This window comes from Cololabis saira, chromosome 4, assembly GCF_033807715.1.
Source record: "Cololabis saira isolate AMF1-May2022 chromosome 4, fColSai1.1, whole genome shotgun sequence".
NCBI lineage: Eukaryota > Metazoa > Chordata > Actinopteri > Beloniformes > Belonidae > Cololabis > Cololabis saira.
Window position 1 is genome coordinate 44402039 of NC_084590.1, and position 19434 is coordinate 44421472.

General features: G+C 38.0%; 1 protein-coding gene, 1 long non-coding RNA gene and 6 other non-coding genes across 8 annotated transcripts; all 8 read right to left on the reverse strand.

Annotated features, from left to right (window-relative positions):
- Nucleotides 1-9: 9 nt before the first annotated feature.
- LOC133442463 (uncharacterized) lies at nucleotides 10-2715 on the reverse strand. The gene is made up of 4 exons (XR_009782555.1): nucleotides 2667-2715; nucleotides 915-1034; nucleotides 652-827; nucleotides 10-568 (listed from the first exon to the last, which is right to left on the reverse strand). It is a non-coding gene; the product is annotated as an uncharacterized LOC133442463 (long non-coding RNA).
- A 1772-nt stretch (nucleotides 2716-4487) lies between these two features.
- On the reverse strand, nucleotides 4488-14206 carry rps3 (ribosomal protein S3). The gene is made up of 7 exons (XM_061719905.1): nucleotides 14141-14206; nucleotides 12139-12269; nucleotides 10169-10262; nucleotides 9338-9432; nucleotides 7290-7477; nucleotides 5720-5920; nucleotides 4488-4569 (listed from the first exon to the last, which is right to left on the reverse strand). Exons 1-6 carry the CDS (start codon nucleotides 14168-14170, stop codon nucleotides 5724-5726), a joined length of 735 nt encoding a protein of 244 aa, XP_061575889.1. The 5' UTR covers nucleotides 14171-14206; the 3' UTR covers nucleotides 4488-4569; nucleotides 5720-5723.
- Nucleotides 4777-4927, reverse strand: LOC133442721 (small nucleolar RNA SNORD15). The gene has a single exon (XR_009782642.1). It is a non-coding gene; the product is annotated as a small nucleolar RNA SNORD15 (small nucleolar RNA).
- Nucleotides 6285-6435, reverse strand: LOC133442722 (small nucleolar RNA SNORD15). Its single transcript, XR_009782643.1, has one exon. It is a non-coding gene; the product is annotated as a small nucleolar RNA SNORD15 (small nucleolar RNA).
- LOC133442724 (small nucleolar RNA SNORD15) lies at nucleotides 8509-8659 on the reverse strand. The gene has a single exon (XR_009782645.1). It is a non-coding gene; the product is annotated as a small nucleolar RNA SNORD15 (small nucleolar RNA).
- LOC133442727 (small nucleolar RNA SNORD15) lies at nucleotides 9563-9709 on the reverse strand. The gene has a single exon (XR_009782648.1). It is a non-coding gene; the product is annotated as a small nucleolar RNA SNORD15 (small nucleolar RNA).
- On the reverse strand, nucleotides 10554-10704 carry LOC133442725 (small nucleolar RNA SNORD15). The gene has a single exon (XR_009782646.1). It is a non-coding gene; the product is annotated as a small nucleolar RNA SNORD15 (small nucleolar RNA).
- LOC133442726 (small nucleolar RNA SNORD15) lies at nucleotides 12623-12773 on the reverse strand. The gene has a single exon (XR_009782647.1). It is a non-coding gene; the product is annotated as a small nucleolar RNA SNORD15 (small nucleolar RNA).
- Nucleotides 14207-19434: the final 5228 nt, after the last annotated feature.

The following is a 19434-nucleotide window of genomic DNA, read 5'->3' on the forward strand; positions in this document are numbered from 1 at the left end:
CTTCAGTGGGAATGCCTCAACCCACTTGGAGAAGTAATCCGTTGCTGTGATTATATATTGGAAACCATTGACAGTTTTTGCCAGTGGTCCAGTGAGCTCGATCCCGACCAATTCCCACAAACCCGAAATCTTAAAAGTAGCACCAGCAAGTATTAAATTGAAAAACACAAAATTAAATTTAGAGTTTATTTACATATTGTTGCATTTCTGGCATGCAGCGTGGTCTTTTAATGAAGCAATAGGAGAGGATTTTAAGGCTCAATAATCAGTTTTAATCAGAAAGAGCAAAATTGCAAGATACAGAGCTCTGGGTCTTTCTACACGTCCCTGACCAATAACAGAGTGCGTGTCAGTTCATGAAGTCTGAATGTACATGTTCCTCTTTTGACATTACGATAAATAATACACTTGTTGCTTCAGTTATTAATATAAATGTAATTAGTTTCAGCTATTAAAGGCACCACTGTTATCTACTGCAGTTTTTTATGTGTATTACCATTATTGGCTGCAACTCTCCCACTGCAGTCAATGGTTTCCCAACTCTCTGGCACCTGTCACATTCTGAGACCTTGAAAACATACAGTACACTACATTATTAAGAATGCGTGTCAACTTGACAAAAAAAGCATAGTTTGGAAAAAAAAAACATACCCATTTTTTTATGTCAACAGACATGCCATTCCAATAAAACCGGGTTGAGACGGCAATCCAGGTTTTCAGGATACCAGTGTGGCGTCCAATTGATGACGAATGAAACTCTGTGAAGAGTCTCCTGGCTTCCTCCGTGGTTTTCACCACCCTCCTATTGCCAACCCAGAGCTCTTCCCCTGTTCATGATACATTACTTTAATAATGCTTTATCACCATAGCCTACAGTATTCTAAATAAATGCAGCATAGACTTGAGATACTAACCCATTACTCTGAATTTAGCGGCATATCTCCTCAGGTTTTGCCTCTGACTTTTCTCGTAACCGAAGGGGTATTTACCCCGAGTCAGGAGAGCATGTACCTCTTTCCATTTACTTTCCATCTCTGTAAAGTAAGGTTAAAACGATCATGTGCTTCATACTGTTCAGCCCTAATACATCAATCTGTCGTGTTTAAAAATAGGTCATTCCAAACAAAATAATAAACAACTACTCTCATTTAAGAGATTTATTTAGAAAGAATTGTTGAAATAATCTTGTACTTGTAAGCTGAATGTGTGACAAATGAAACGAATACAATGTTTGCATAATAGTTTTTGTGATGTTTGTTCATGTCTATTTTGAAATTTAAATTAAATCAAACGTTGATTTAAATGAACCAGTATTCTTTTTTTTTTTTAATTATGTATCTGTTAGGGCTGTTCGGTTAATCGATTTTAAATCGTAATCGCGATTATGTAATTAGAACGATGTTAAAACGTGAAACTCTTTTTTTTTTTTTTTTTTACCTTGTCTGCACACATATTAATGATTGATACCATATTAATGATTGATGGAAATACCTCTCAATACCTGCGACAAGTGCCCCATCGGAGAGGCTCTTTAGTGTAGGAGGGGGCGTTGTAACATGCCACCGGGCATCCCTCAAGCCAGATGCGGTAGACCGGCTCGTGTTCCTTGCAAAAAACTTGCAAATGTGAATAGCAAATGTAATGACTGACATTACACACCTCTACCTCCTTCATGGGTTGCATTATTATTTAGCATGCAAAGACCCAGTTTAGTTTAATTAGAAAATGTCTTGTTTTATTTAATTGGAAATATAACTTACTGTATGTTTGCAAGTGCGGATTTGCTGATTTTTTCAGAGATAAAACTTTATATTTTATTATATTTTTTAAAACTTTTTTTCAACTTATTTTACAGAGTTTTGCACTTTATTCATTCATTTTTGGGTTTAATAAGAGCAAAGTTTGCACTTAAAGCCCAATGGGGCAAATGTTCAATAAAAAAAACAGCATATTTGAAATCATTTCTTTGCCTTTTGTCAATTCACAAAATAATCGTAAATCGGATTTTGAGAGAAAAAAAAATCGAGATTTTATTTTTGGGCAAAATCGAACAGCCCTAGTATCTGTCTGCATTTCTGATAATACACTGATAGGCTGACCTGAACATCTGCTCCTAGTAGTGGTACAGTAGTAGTAATAATCAGTAGTTTGGGACACTTGTATTATAAAATGGAACAGAATGCCTTATCATCACAGCTGAAATTCTGTGTAACTTCCCAGTAGCGGGCCCTACATACAACATAAATACAACAGTCAGCAACAATCAATCAACTCAACTCTACACAGTTTAAAAACAAGTATGAATATAAAAAATAGAATAATAAATAATCTGTTAATTAAAAGAGTCTATATTGCAGTGCATTTGTAAATTTGTATAGTGTAAGCATATAGCGCTGAATTTTCAACTTTTTTATGTTCCTGCAATAGTGATTTCTATGCCATCCCCAAATTATTTCAGGCTCCATCCTGGCCACCCCACTGAAAACTTTCTGGCTCCGCCACTGGATATATGGCAAACCCTGTAAAAGTAACCTCCTAACACGGTTTAATACAGCTGGAAAAGCACATTCACTCACACACAGGCATAAAGACATGCATTTGATTTGTCCCTCAAACGTATATGCATTAAATACTGTCCATACAGTATTAAAATACAAGAAACTAACCTTTTCTCTTCCGCGGCGACCAGGTAGCAGGATATTATGGCTTTCTGAAGTTGCTGCTATACGCATGCGCAGTCAACGCGAGTAGGAAAAAATGAGTAGGAAGAAATCTCAGAACACCGGCAGGGAGACTCGTACTGGGCATGCGCAGAGTATCTTCATTTCTGGGATGTGTTTAATTGCAGGAATTAACTTTTCTGGATCTGCTGCTGTCACTTCAGCCCGAGTAAAATAAGTAGTTACAACTCATGGCGCAGTCACGGTTAATTAATCAAACCTACACACCGAGATATTCGCTTTTTAGAGACAAAACTTCGTCAATTTCTGAAGAATCTGAAGAAGAAACGCTCAACAGAACCCCAAACCGAACCAAACAAACTTACTGAAACTGCAGACGAGGTCCGCTTGTCGGAGGATTTGTAGTCCGGCAGACTCATCGTGGCTCCGCCGAGAATCCAGGTGATAAATGAGGGACTTTTAACACCTGCCGGGCAGGTACAGCCAGGGGGCGGGGCTTAAACCAGGTGATAAGTGAGGGTTTTTTTTTAATGGACAAATATCAATTTAAATACAATATGAAAAGAAAGGAAAATAAATATAAAAAGGGGATTATTGTAAGGAATACAAAAAACAAAAAAAGGCGCTCTAAGAATTAAAAGGTGCATATGAATAACAAAATAAATGAAAAGCCTTTAAATTCACATAATGGAGAATAGAAAAGGAGAGGAATTATTAAATTAGAATAACAAATAATGAAAAATTGTCTCGACTTATTTTACTTGCATTTTTGTTTTCTACTCTTTTGAGACATGTGAAAAAAAAACTTAAAATCGTTAATAAAACTCTTTACAATTTCTCCTTTTGTCACAATGAATATGGTACGTACCCAGGAACAAAATTATATTATCAGAAACAGAAAATTCCAAATCATCCATGAAGAAAATAATGGCTTAATTAAAAAGGTGGAACATTATTAATTTTAAGAGATATCCAATTGTGTATACTGTCCAGAAACAATGAGACACACGACATTCATAAACACATGATCCAGTGTTTCTTCATCCTTTTTGCAGAAGGAAAATTGATCTACCTCGAATTTCAATCTTTTTTTTTTTTTAAGAAATTCTGTCACAGGATAGATCTTATTCATATTTTTAAAATGTACTTCTTTAACTTCCTTAACTTTTAACCAGTCAGAGTACATCCTTCGATGAATAGATTTGGTAATACATTTAAAGCTGAATAAGTTATGTGATAAGTGAGGTTTTTAACACCTCCGGGCAGGTAGGAGCCAGGGGGCGGGGCTTAAACCACGTGATAAGTGAGGTTTTCCAGGTAGGAGCCAGGGGGCGGGGCTTAACCCGGACCTGCAGCTTCAGCAGAGATGCATCACTCCAACAAATACTTCCTTCCCCAGCAACCAAGTTAAACCCAAACTGCATCATATTTAGCCATTAACCAACTAAATAAATCAGAGTGAGATATCTTTAATCTCCTCACAGGTAGTTTGGCATGACTTTAAAGAAAGAAAAAAAAAAAAAAAAAAAACTATAAAACTCCAGATTAAACTCAAATTTAAGTAGGGGTGCTTTAACAGCCTCATGTCCACATTTGTAACATAAAAGTTTACAACACTCATAATTGTGTGTTGCTTCATAAGTGGCCCAGAAGCTCAAACGTACACATCAGAACCCGACTTAATGCCAGTATTATCTCGGTTTGAGGTTTCAGCCAAGGCAGGAACATTGATTCTGTTTTATTTGTAACCATTATAATATAAGTGTTTGCAAAGAGACACAAAAAAGTTTGTTAACAGACAACAAATGAAGTGTATTTTCCAGATTTTATTGTTTTTGTACACAAAAGTCACAAGGTCTTCATCCCATCCAGTAGAACAGTTGAAAACCTGTTAAGACAGAAACAAAAGTCACGATTAAATCCAAATCCAATTGACAGAAAACACTTGTTTCTCCGTAACTGTAACTGTATTATTTTGAAAATGTCAAATATGTTTCATCAATAGTTTAAAAATCAATCTAAGATAAATACAGTTTTCATAAGTAAAGCCTCAGGTGATGTTGACAGAACCACGTCACAGATTTGATGTTTCAACCCTTCTCAGACAAATGCCTCAATGTCTTCAAGTGAAATGGACCCAGCGGTTCTGATGGGCCGGAGCAGAACCACAGAACGTGACTCTGAACCAGAAACCACCAGAACTGGACCGGGTCCTGTTCCGACTCGTCATCGTATCATCACCGAAGGGACGTGAACTAACTTTAAACTTTAACTATTAATTGTAACATGTTTTTATTTCCTATTGATTTTATCTAGCTTAGTCCTGGTCTTAAATTTCCGATTCTAAATCGATTCTCATATTAATTCCTAAAAATCGACTCTTATGTCTAAAGATCGATTTATTTATTTTTTTCATCATTTTCGCAGGTGAACTTTAATCCCAGTAGTCGGACACACAGTTTGTCATGACACTTCTGAAAAATGCCAGGTGCTTCATGGCAATATGTGTGTGAATAGGTGACAGAATAAATTAGATAAGCTAAAATGATTTGTTTACTGCATGAACTGTTGCAATTTCTTTCTTTTTTGCACTTTAAATGGATATTGAAAGGCCTGTTTGAGTTATTTGTTTTAGTTATTTCACAATAATTATTGTGAAATTATTATTTCACTAGTTATTTTACAGTCATATAATTCAGGCAACAGCTCAAAAAACATTTTAAAGAACACTAAGCCAAATCAATATCGAATCAAATCATGATAATCGATTCTTGACATTTGAATCGATACCCAGCCCTAGTCTTAAATGTTGTCTTTCGTCGCTATATCTTGTCTTCCTTGTTTGCTGGTGTCTGATTTTATGTTTGGCATTGATTTGCCACCAGGACGAATGGTGGAAATTAGCCTATGGCTATAACCATACACGTTTACACTCGTGTTCTTAACATGTACAGTCCCCGTCATTAAATAAACAGAACATTTTCACACCCCCGTTGCTCGGTTCAAAGGTACGCCGTTACCACGACAACACCTCTTACCCCGTTATGCGGTGGGTACGGGTGCCTGGGGCATGACGGGCACGTCTGGCTTGGCCCCCTTCTGCTCAGAGATGGGCGTGGTGGGCAGGGTCTCCTCCTTGGGCTCCACGATGCTGACGTGGTCGGGCAGGGGCTTCTTGGGGCCGATCTTACCGCTGGGGTCCCAGGGCAGCATGATCTTCACCTTGATGCCCAGCACACCTGGGAACCAAACACACAACCCGTCAATACCAGTTAAAGTCTGGTTTTAAGGCAAGTTCATTTGTATACAGGACCGTCTCAGAAAATTAGAATATTGTGATTTTCTGTAATGCAATTACAAACACGTCATACATTCTGGATTCTCAACTGGGGTCTGCAGACCCCTAGTGGTCCATGGTGTAATTACAAGGGGTACGTGATTAAAAAAAAAAGACATCTTTTAAAACATCCTCTGACATTTATAGAAATACATCAACAAATAACGTCCCGTTACAGATTGATGTGACCACTAACGTTGTGCAGCTCCCGATTAAAAGTGACCAAAAAGAGAACTTTTTCCCTCCTTTTTAATAAACGTTTCGACCCTTCTCAGACAAATGCCTCAATGTCTTCAAGTGAAATGGACCCAGCGGTTCTGATGGGCCGGAGCAGAACCACAGAACGTGACTCTGAACCAGAAACCACCAGAACTGGACCGGGTCCTGTTCCGACTCGTCATCGTATCATCACCGAAGGGGAAAACAGACGCTGAACTAACATCTCACCCACATCTCACCACAAGTAAACGCGGATTTCTGTTCTGAGCTTTACATGTATTGATCACATGACATAAAAACATTAAAGTTGATAGCTCTTCTGTCTGCAACAGACTCCCTGCATGGTTGCATTTAACTACCAACAAAAAAGTCAAAATATTGCACAAAAAAAAGATATTTTACTGCAATAACCTTTATGAAGCAGTTTTGGGAGTATTGATTGTTTCTGCATTAATATTTCCCTTAATGATAATATATATGACTAATTACTACTGTAAAATCCCTAAAATGTACAGACGTTAATATCGTGTAAAATGTGCAAGATGACTTTTACTTCACATTCAGGACCAGTCCGTATTTAAATACATATTTTGTTCGTAATATTTGGAAAAATATTGTCATTAAAAGAAGGGTATACATTTTCAATGATGATTTCTATTTTTAATGTTAATATGTCATTTGCTGTGGGTTTATAGTGTTTTGTTTCCTTTAAAAACAAATCAAAATAAGGAACTCACTCCCCTGCATGATTGCATTTAAATACCAACAAAAAGTCTAAATATTGCACACAAAAAAGGGTGATATTTTAAACGCATTAATTTTTATAAAGCAGTTTTAGGAGTATTGATTGTTTTTGCATTAATATTTTAGTAGATAATCTATGAGGTAATCAGCCCCCAGTCCACATGTTTTAATATTTGAGAACAGAAACAAGCAAAAAGGGTGTGTATACAGGCAAAACGTAAAAAGACCGGGGTCAAATACAGCACTAAATAAGTAATCAGTAAAAAAGTAATCATTTAAGCCGTCTTGAGCGGTTCTGGGACACTCACCCTGCCTGAGCAGGACGTGGCGGACCGCTGTGTCGACGTAGTAGTTGACGGGGTCTCCGCTGTGGATCATCAGGCCGTCCACGAACTTCATGGACTTGGCCCTCTGCCCCCTCAGCTTGCCGGACACCACCACCTCGCAGCCCTTGGCGCCGCTCTCCATGATGAACCTCAGAACACCATAGCAGGCCCTGGAAGAGGGAAAAGCAACATCAGCTGTGAGGGACGTAATGCAGATGTTTTGAATAAAATCTGCAGGTTTAAACGGGAATAGTGGGGTTAATATACATAATATACACTACCGCAGTGATTCTCAACTGGGGTCTGCAGACCCCTAGTGGTCCGTGGTGTAATTACAAGCAGTACGTGATAAAAAAGAGACATCTTTTTTAAAACATCCTCTGACATTTATAGAAATACAGGACTGTCTCAGAAAATTAGAATTGTGATTCTCTGTAATGCAATTACAAAAACAAAATGTCATACATTCTGGATTCATTACAAATCAACTGAAATATTGCAAGCCTTTTATTATTTTAATATTGCTGATCATGGTTTACAGCTTAAGAAAACTCAAATATCCTATCTCAAAAAATTTGAATATTCTGGGAATCTTAAACTGTAAGCCATAATCGGCATTATTAAAATAATAAAAGGCTTGCAATATTTCAGTTGATTTGTAATGAATCCAGAATGTATGACATTTTTTTTTTTTTTTTTTTTATTAAATTGCATTACAGAAAATAAAGAACTTTATCACAATATTCTAGTTTTCTGAGACAGTCCTGTAATTATTTTATTGAAATGTGGTCGACACCTTTATCTACCTAAACTACTGAGATCTTTTTTTCCTCTTTCACAATCATCATTCATTGTATTTTAATAAGAAATGTTGCACCCCAACGCATTGAAAGGATGCTGCATATATATCCTGTTTTGTAACATTTTTCTACCAAGGAACTGCTGCTGATTTATGATTTTTCTTTTTACATTTCATATTTGCCTCAAGGAGTGAGTAAATAAATGCAAAAATACAATTTAAAAGGCAATTTTATACTGTTTTTGGGGGTGTCTCAGAGTTGACCAAAAATTTGCAGTAAAAGGTTGAGAACTACTGCTATACAGCCTGTCAACATGTTTAATTTAACATTTCTAACTTTTAATTCGATATGTAGATATGAAAGCACAGAACTTTTTTCTCCTTTTTAATAAATGTTTCAACCCTTCTCAGACAAATGCCTCAATGTCTTCAAGTGAAATGGACCCAGCGGTTCTGATGGGCCGGAGCAGAACCACAGAACGTGACTCTGAACCAGAAACCACCAGAACTGGACCGGGTCCTGTTCCGACTCGTCATCGTATCATCACCGAAGGGGCAAACGCTCAACTAACATCTCACCCACAAAGTCAACAAAGGAGCCTTGTGATGGGAGTTTCTGTTCTGAGCTTTACGTGTCTGATCACATGACTGGCTTTTGTCATGTGATCACATTTAAAAACATTTAAGTTGATCAGAACTGGCTCCCCTGGATAGTTGCATTTAAATAACAAAAAAGTCAAAATATTACACAAAAAAAGGGGGAGATTTAACTCATATTTTCCTTAATGATACTAATATATATTACTAATTACTATTGTAAAATCCCTAAAATGTGCAAGATGACTAGATTCAGAATGTGCAAACTTTTACTTCACATTCAGGACCAGCCCGTATTTAAATACATATTCTGTTGCAAATTGCACAAAATATGGATAGATTTAACTGCAACAACTTTTATAAAGCAGTTACAGAAGTATTGATTGTTTCTGCTATAATATTTTTGTGCAACTTATTTCAGAACACAGTGTTTAGACATTTAGAGTTTTGTGTTTTAGTCTAAAGGAGATAATCAGCCCCCGGCCACACGTTTTAATATTTGACAACAGAAGCAAGCAAAACAGTACGAAAGAAGAAAACCTGACAGAAATCACTGAGAATCTTGAAGCTGAAGTTGTCATACAAATTTGACACCATGGCAGTAAAACTTTACATGGTGACAGCAGGTATTTACCTCCTCACGGCCAGACCTCCCAGCAGCTTGTAACGCAGAGACTCGGCCTGAGCGATGGCACACAGACCACGGGTGGCAACCTTCTCAGCGTACAGCTGGAAACGACAAACCGACAAGACTTAATGTAGAAAACAAGCTTTGCTAAACAGTTCCTAGATGCAGGTATTAAACTTAATTCAGATCTGCTGCTGCAGGAAACCGATGCCAATTCTGTGTGACATCTACCCTTCTCAGACAAATGCCTCTGTGTCTTCAGGTGGAGAGAACTCTCTGATCTGCAGATCCAGAGCAGAACCACAGAACGTGGACCTGAACCAGAAAACCACAGAACTGAGAGTCCCGATCCGTCTCGTCATCGTATCATCACCGAAGGGAGTTTTACATTTAAAAAAAAAAAAAGCAACCGTACTCCCGCTGACACTGATAACTACGTTTTTCTTAACCCTTGTGCTGTCTTCGGGTCAAGGAAGGAGGAAGAGAAGGGAGGAAAGAAGGAAGGAAGGAAGAATGAAAAGGAAAGAAAGAAGGAAGGATGGGAGAAAAAAGGAAGGGAGAAAACAAGGAAGGGAGGATGGGAGAAAAGGAAGAGAGAAAGGAAGGAAGGGAAGAAGGAAGGAGAGAGCAGGAGGAAAGAAGGAACAAAGGGAGAAAGGAAGGAAGGGAGAAAAGAGGAAGGGAAGAAGGAAGGAAGGAGAGAGCAGGAGGAAAGAAGGACAGGAGAATTAGGTCATTTTGACCGAAGACAGCACGAGGGTTAATGGATACATTTATTACCATATAAACACTACAGATCACTGTGTCTACATTAGACGGCCTGATGAATCCACTCACCTCCACGCTGCCCTCGGGGAAACCGAACCTCTTCTGGACCACAGCGGTCAGCTCTCTGATGCGACGGCCCTTCTCTCCCAGAACATTCTGGGTCCTGAAAAAACAAAACATTAGCAGGTTTCACAAAAAACCCCACTGTTACCAGCGTGCAGCGAACGTTGGGGGGGCGTCATCATCCAAAGTTCCGAATAGTTGCTTTTTAACAGCTGATAAAAGGGTCAATTCAACAGGAAATGGCTAATAACTATTTCACCAGTGTGTCTGAATGAAGAAATGTGCAAATAACGTCCCGTTACAGATTGATGTGACCACTGACGTTGTGCAGCTCCTGATTAAAACTGACCAAAAACAGAACTTTTTCCTTCTTTTTAATAAATGTTTCAACCCTTCTCAGACAAATGCCTCAATGTCTTCAAGTGAAATGGACCCGGCGGTTCTGATGGGCCGGAGCAGAACCACAGAACGTGACTCTGAACCAGAAACCACCAGAACTGGACCGGGTCCTGTTCCGACTCGTCATCGTATCATCACCGAAGGGCCAAACGCTCAACTAACATCTCACCCACAAAGTCAACAGAGGAGCCTCGTTTCTGCTCTGAGCTTTACGTTACATGTCTGATCACATGACTGCTTTTGTCATGTGATCAGACTTAAAAACATTAAAATTGATACAGCTTCTGTCTGCAACAGACAACCCTGAATGGTTGCATTTAAATAACAAAAAAGTCAAAATATTGCACAAAAAAGTATATTTTACTGCAATAACGTTTATACAGCAATTTTAGTATTGATTGTTTCCGCATTAATATTTCCCTTGATGATAATATATATTACTAATTACTACTGTAAAATCCCTAAAATGTACAGATGTTAATATAGCTGAAGGAACGACACATTTCTGACGAGACTTCACAAACCATTAAAATATCAAGCATTCTTCCAACTTTTTCACAACTCGTTCAACCTGGAAACCAGCGGAGAATCGGTTTACTTTTCCATATCTCGGGGTGCTGAGGGAGCCACGTCAGTTATGTCGCTGCAAACGGCAAGTTACATTGCTACGTTTGCGTGAAAGTTCAAACAAGGTATTCGCTCTAATAGGACTTGGTCCTCGTAGCTCCTCCGTGGACACATCTCTAAAAGACAGGCTGTCTCCTCCTCAGACCCATGATGCTTTGCTGCATCCAGATTCATTCTTATTTGAAAATTCTGGAGACTCGTTATATATTCTCAGAGGTGTCTGCAATTTTACTGTACAAAAAGCTAAAAAAGGTATGAAAAGGAGATGTCTCCATTACTGGAGTTAAATTCTGGAATGATGCCAACATACATTTAAAAACGTCATTCTCTTTTGGTTTTTAAGAAAATGGTTTGTAAAGCTATTTTTGAAGCTTATAAGTGCGATTGACTATCTGTTAATGTTTCTTTGCTTTCCTATTCTCTTTTTGGTTTTCTGGAGGTTTGTAGCCAAAAAAAGAAAGTTGGTAATATAGGATAGGCTTTTATAAGCAGCAGCTTCAGCCTATGCCTTTTCAGTCATTGTTCAACACATGATTATTGGTTTTGTGTGAAATGTTAATGCTGTGCACAATGTTTTTTGGTGTTGTCATGACTGAACTTCATTCATTCATAATGTCTCCGTCTCCCAGTCTTGCTGTTGCCGTTGGTCTTAATAACTCGTCCCCCTCCGCTTACGTAAGTGGTTCTTTCCTCTAGCCCAGCAAAGAGTTGGTGCTACCTTGGAACCGGGTTCTTCTGGCCCAGAGCCAGTTCTTTGTCAGTGGAAACAGAAAGTCCAGTTCCAAACTCAGATCTGAACCAGAACCAGCCTGGAACTGGTTTGGTGGAAACCAAAAGCAGCCAAAGCTAATCCACGGATGAATGAAACACTTATACCAGTGTTATCCACCTGAACAGGCCCTGGCCGGGTGGGAGGTGCATACAAGTACACGTGTGAATCCTTCGCTCACCTTGTAGCCAGGATGATGATCTCAGTCCTGGTGGGGGTGACGCGCACCTCCACCCCGGAGTAGCCATCCTCAGCAAGCTCACGAGTCAGGAACTCGTTCAGCTCGGCCTTGAAGATACCGTCAGCGACGAACTACGACAAGAAAGAAACATGGGTCAGATTTCCACAACCGTGATTTAAATTTGGATACAAGGCAAGTAAAAACTAGGCTTTTTCCACTGATGTGAATGAGAGAGATTGATGTTTTGTCCAACCAGATATTCTGACCCGGATGTTACTGATTGGTCAGTCACGGACCAATCAGAAGGCTGATAAAGGGTTAATTCAACAGGAAATGGCTAATAACTATTTCACCAGTGTATCTGAATGAAGAAATGTGAAAATAACGTCCCGTTACAGATTGATGTGACCAGTAACGTTGTGCAGTTCCTGATTAAAAGTGACCAAAAACAGAACTTTCCCTCCTTTTTAATAAATGTTTCAACCCTTCTCAGACAAATGCCTCAATGTCTTCAAGTGAAATGGACCCAGCGGTTCTGATGGGTCGGAGCAGAACCACAGAACGTGACTCTGAACCAGAAACCACCAGAACTGGACCGGGTCCTGTTCCGACTCGTCATCGTATCATCACCGAAGGGGCAAACAGACGCTCAACTAACATCTCACCCACAAAGTCAACCCGAATTTCTGTTCTGAGCTTTACATGTATTGATCACATGACATAAAAACATTAAAGTTGATAGCTCTTCTGTCTGCAACAGACTCCCTGCATGGTTGCATTTAACTACCAACAAAAAAGTCAAAATATTGCACAAAAAAAAAAAAAATATTTTACTGCAATAACCTTTATGAAGCAGTTTTGGGAGTATGGATTGTTTCTGCATTAATATTTCCCTTAATGATACTAATATTTATTACTAATTACTACTGTAAAATCCCTAAAATGTACAGATGTTAATATCGTGTAAAATGTGCAAGATTCAGTGCAAACCTTTACTTCACATTCAGGACCAGTCCGTATTTAAATACATATTTTGTTCGTAATATTTGGAAAAATATTGTCATTAAAAGAAAGGTATACATTTTCAATGATGCTTTCTATTTTTAATGTTAATATGTAATTTGCTGTGGGTTTATAGTGTTTTGTTTCCTTTAAAAACAAATCAAAATAAGGAACCGACTCCCCTGCATGATTGCATTTAAATACCAACAAAAAGTCTAAATATTGCACACAAAAAAGGGTGATATTTTAACGCATTAACTTTTATAAAGCAGTTTTAGGAGTATTGATTGTTTTTGCATTAATATTTTAGTAGATAATCTTTGAGATAATCAGCCCTCAGTCCACATGTTTTAATATTTGAGAACAGAAACAAGCAAAAAGGTCTGACAGAAATCAGAATCTTTAAGTTATATACAATATACAAATTTGACACCATGACAGTAAAACTTTATATCATGTGAAACTTCTGGGAATATTAAAAGACCAAAAACACAGCAGGATGTGTCAAGAGTCACATTCAGCAGGAAATTACGAGTTTTATCAAAAGCATGTCTAAATAAAGCTACATGAGTCGTTTGCTGAAAGTTAAACGATTTTAGAATGGTTAGAGATAGAAAAATTAATAAATATATCAGTAATCGAACATTATTGATCGTCTAACTTGATCATTTTATCAGTTTTTGCCACAATATGTTTAGAAAATGTGCAAAATCAGCTCCTGTCTGGTTCGTGACACCAGACCACGGAGTTAACTCACCTCTGGTGTAAATAGAGACACAAACGAGCGTTTTTATCAGTTTTGGTCCTAAAGCCATGTTGGATCGTAAATGAGGGAGAACCCGCTCCGGCGGAATCGGCATCAATCCTCCCCGGACCGGGCGAGGATTGATGCAAACTGGACCGGGACGAACCGGCATCTGCTTCATCCTTACTAAAATGGACCTATTTGTGGTCGGACTCGTTGTCTGAGCGCATAAAAACGGCAAAAGACGCCACTAACCTTCCTCTTCTTGGAGATTTGCACCGCCATCTTCGGGTAGGCCGTAGACAGGAAAGGACCCGCGCAGGACGCGGAAGTGCTTTTATACTAAAACTGCAACTTCCGCTGACGTCACGCTAAGAGCGCACGTTGGGCAATGTAGTTTTTTCAGAAAAAGGACATTGATGTGGTCTGCTCATTTTGTAAACTGTCTGCAGAAGACTTATGTCATTTATTTTGGTCTTGTCCCATCTCGTGTATTTTTTGGCAAGATATCTGCTCACTAATTTCACATCATATTGACTCTGATTTCTCCCTCTCATATAAAAATGTATTGTTTGGATTCTTTTCTTACACCTCTAGCAAAGCAAATAAATACTACATCATCAATTTAATTCTGTTACTTGCAAAATTTCATATTCACAAATCGAAATTCTTTAATCACATACCATCTTTCCCGGCCTTTAAAAATGAATTCAAACAATACATTGCAACAATCCAATATTCTAAAAATAGAAAAGCCATTCAAACCACTGAGTTATGTACAAGGTATAAAATATTTTTGAACTGATCTATAATTTCTGTCTGAGACTGTTCCCCTGTCATCAAAGGTTTCTATGTATGTTTTGTTTGTTTTATAATTTTCTGTTGACAATTTGAAATAAAGAAGTGAAAAAAAAAAATGTAGTTTTTTCAGGTAAACAACGCGACTTCGCCTCTGGATCTGGATTCTTTACTGATACCAAACTCAGGGCCGGTGTTGTGCCAAAAAGTGATTGCCTGCCAGAATCTGATTTCTCCCCTGAAAATGGGTCTTTTTACCGTCCAAAAATTGATTGAAGGCCAAATACAGTTAACCTCCTTACTACTGTAATTAATTACATTCAGGCAGCCTGGATTTATTTTGATTTTATGGCTGTAGAATTGTCAAATGTGCAAAGAATCAGTGCTCCTGTCCATTTTTTTCCCAATATAACTTCAACTTTCAATATCTGGCAGTTATTCAATATTACTGTGTGTTCTGACTGTGTAATAACTGTTTAATGAAAAGTTGTTTCTACCTAAATATGACCTGATCTTATTCTTGAGCTTCATAATATAAACACTAGAGCTCACAGGATTGCTTTTAACTCTTTTAAAGGACCATTACAACACAAAATAGGCATTTTCCCCTGACAAAAATTGATTGAAGGCCAAATACAGTTAATGAAAAGTTGTTTCTGCCTAAATATGACTTGATCTCATTCTGGAGCTTCATAATCTGAAAATCTTATGTTTTAGCGCTATCGCTCAACGGGCTGCTGTGCGCGCTCCCGCGGCCAGAAATCAGATTCTGGCAGGCAATCACTTTTTGGCACGACACCGGTGTTCTGCCAATTTCTGCTGCTTTGCCAAAAAATGCTACCTAATGGTTTTCTACCTTTGCAGAGGTACAATTTTACTGTGTTTTACTTACTGACCTACTTAATGACCTGCCTGGTTAAATAAAGGCCAATGACTGAATGAATATCAAATAAAGCGATAGAATTGGTTTTTTTCTCTCTTTATCGTATAATGTTCACAAAGTGTAATGCAATTCATGTCATGGGTAGTGTATTTTGAAGGATCAAATACTCAACATCCCATATTATCCATTTTACATTGTGCAAGAAATGATTGTCGTGTGGCAATTAAACTTTGACAATTGACTGTGTGTGTGCGCAGAACCACAAAGTAGCATTTCTCGGCAGGTAGCAAGGATTGGCAAAACACCGGCCCAAACCTCCATGGGGCCCTGAGCAAAATGTGATTTTGGGGCCCTCTATTACTGCCAATAATCCTGATTATTGATCATTCACACACCCATTATAAACTTATTTCATGTTCTTCCCTGTCATTACAAATACACTTGTAAAACTAGATGTAAGAACTTTTTGTTGTAGTTAGATTGTAATCCACAGTGATTAAGACCATGGAAGCAGACAACAGATTAACAAACTTGTAGAACTAAAAAAAAAAATTAATATTTATCAAAGTCAGCAACTTCCCCTACTAGCCACACAGAGAAGCAACAGGTCAAAGGTCAGAGAGCTGCACAGTTGCAGCAGCGTTGTTTCCATCATCCTACTGTCAGCCTGGCAGGTTTTTACCCATCTATGGTTTTTAATCTGAAATGGAGCAAATTCAGCTACAAGAGCGGCCTGGGGTTGATTTACACTTATTATATATTATATATTTAAAGTGATATAGTACTAATTGTGATACTGAGTGTCGTCTACAGCAGGGGTTCTTAACCTTTCTGACCTTGGGGCCCAATTTTTTCAGTACAGAGTGGCCCGGGGCCCATTAAATATAAACACTGTATAGCAGGGGTATTCAACTTTAAGAGGTCCATTTAGAGAAAATTTACTCAAGCGAAGGTCCAGAACATCATAATATATATGTGTGTATATATATTCAAGTAGCCTCATAGTTGTATCAACATCTGCATCTGACTGTTATATTAAAAAAGTACATATTTGCCAATTAACATGTTTAACTTGAATTAAACATATTTTTTTCTCTTAAAAATAAAGTAGATTTTATTTTATTTTTCAAATGCTATCTTATTTTATTTCTCTAGCAGCAGTTTGAATTTCCCCTTTTCTTTGTTAATTGTCTCAACACATTTTTATACTAAATTAATATAAACACATCTTAACAATTTAAGGTTCAGGTTCAGGTTCTCATATGCATGTGGAGGTGCTCATTGATGAGCCTGAAACGATATTTAGTTTTAATTATGTTCACTGTGGAGAAAGCTGCTTCACAGCTGTATCTGGACCCAAACATGGGTGTTTTAAGATGGTCAGTTTATTTTCTGTGACTTCAGTTCAGACTTGAGTGGATATGTTTGATGAAAAACTTTGTGTTTTGTTTCAGTGGCGTTTCACTTTCGCACTTTGAACGCCACGGTCTCTGAACGTATGAGACACTGGTTTTGTCCCAGTGGGAAGACTGAACAGGATGAATTTGTCCATTCCGGGTTGCATATTTAAAAATACAGCGAGGACAAAACTTAGTTTGATTTTACTTTAAGTTATTTACATTAATAAGTTGTCAGGATTCAGTGTGTCGGGTTCATCCGAGCCTGATCAGCTGCGACGGGCACAGCCCGCACCGCAGCTCTCTGGTCGCGCTGCAGCAGTTACGGTACTTTCTGATGCTTTTTCGAAAGCCCGAACAGTCCAGTCCAGCAGACACGACAGCCCACGCATCTACATCTACCATCCTTCAGCAGTAACGACGGAGCCCACCGCCCGAGCGGCAGCCTCAGCCGACCTCCCCGGCCGCGGGGACGCGCCGGGATAAATGATGACGCCGCGCTCGCTCGCTCTGGGCGCAGACCCAATTAATCGATCCCTAATCCTGGCGGATCTAAACCTACTCTGTGCAAAATGAAGGATTTTCTCTGTAAAGACACACCATTTCTCTTACTATTACACGTACAGCTAGCTGAGTGTCTTCTTCTCCTCATTTGGTTGGGAGTTGCTATGCAGTCCCGCGGCCCTCGCGGCCCACACGTACAAAACTGAATTTTTTTTGGCGGCCCACTAGATGGCGCTCGCGGCCCAAGTGTGGGCCGCGGCCCTATGGTTAAGAATCACTGGTCTACAGTGTAGGCCTACTAAAAGAAACAAAATAATCAAATAGATCATTTATAAACCATTTACTGTAAACACCTTATCTACTTTATTTTTGGTTTTAAATAAACTGCAACAGCAATGTGCAACAAGAATTTGAAGTGGAACAACAACAATTAAGCGCAAGAACAAAGTACTACAAAAACTAGAACTATAATTAAATCCCTCAATTTAGATAAACAGAACCTCGTCAATATGTTCTCCATATAAGAATACATTCAAATGTACAAAAACAGACATTATTAAATAGAATAAACAAATAAAATCAAACAAATACTTAAATAATGATGTAAATGAACAGAGGTACCAGAAACAAGGTAACGAAAATTGTTTAAAAATCAAATATTAAGTCAAATAATTAGTTCTGAAAACTTTGTAAAAATGTGCAAAAGCTTGGGTAAAATTGGGGAGAAAAAAATCTAAAGAAAAGTTTTTATTTTTTAACTCTTGGGCGCCCCCTAGTGGTCACGGGCCCCTAAGCAGCCGTTTAGTTCGCTTATGCCTTGGGCCGGCTCTGCTGATACTAATATTAATTAATGTAATGTAATGTACTTTATTTATACAGCACTTTACAACAGCCTTTATGTGTGTCAAAGTGTTTTACAGCAAGTAATAGATGAAAAGGATGATAAATGAGAACAATCGAAACAAAAAACATTACTAATTACTAATTACTACTATCCCTAAAGTGTACGGTTTTTAACTTAGCAAGATCACTAGATTCAGAATGTGCAAACTTTTACTTCAAATTCAGGACCAGTTCGTTTTTAAATACATATTTTGTTTGTAATATTTAGAAAATATTGTCATATTGTCATAATATTGTCAAGTATATATATTATTTATGATGATTTATATTTTTAAACATGTATATATATCCCCCCCCCCCCCCCCCCCACACACACACACATACACATTTGCTGTGGGTTTATGGTGTTTTGTTTCCTTTAAAACAAACAAACAAAATAAGAAACGGATTTTACAGTAAAGACGAGATGCAAGATGACTAGATTCTGAACCTTTACTTCACATTCAGGACCAGTCCGTATTTAAATAGATATTTTGTTTGTAATATTTAGAAAATATTGTCATTAAATGAAAAAGTACATATATTTGTAATGATGATTTATATTTTTAAATAGTTTTGTTTCCTTTAAAACAAACAAACAAACAATCAAAATAAAAAAAAACTGATTTTACAGCAAAGACGACACAGCAGATACTACAAAAATGAATCCCATAAACCCACAAACCAAATTGTTTTGGTAATATTATTTATATTCAGGATGTACAATAACTTAAACATCAGTGTTTTGCATGATGTAATAATTTGTTGGGAAGTTACATAAATAAATTAATAAAACTGTCCGTCTGAAGGTTGTATTTTTTTTCTGATGACTAATGATTTTTGATGAGTGGAGAGGCCTCGTGGTCGGGGCTTCGGGCTCATGATCCGAAGGTCGTGGGTTCGATCCCTGGCACTGGCGTCACTTTGTGCATCCTTGGGAAAGATGCTTTACTCTCGGCTTTCCTCACTTCATCCAGGTGTAATGGGTACCTACTGTAGCTTTACTAGGGGAAGTATCCAGCGATAGAATAGCATCTTATCCTGGAGGTGAGATGTTTGTAGATTCGATTTTAACTACTTTGATT

What these genes read in the sequence shown, in the direction of transcription:
- rps3 (XM_061719905.1), bottom strand. Translation starts at nt 14,170, where the DNA reads ATGGCGGTGCAAATCTCCAAGAAGAGGAAG. An exon ending in GGAGGTCTGGCCGTGAGGAG is followed by an intron (nt 7,478 to 9,337) that starts GTAAATACCTGC and finishes TCCCTCTTCCAG; the next exon opens with GGCCTGCTATGGTGTTCTGA. An exon ending in CCACGTCCTGCTCAGGCAGG is followed by an intron (nt 5,921 to 7,289) that starts GTGAGTGTCCCA and finishes TTTGGTTCCCAG; the next exon opens with GTGTGCTGGGCATCAAGGTG.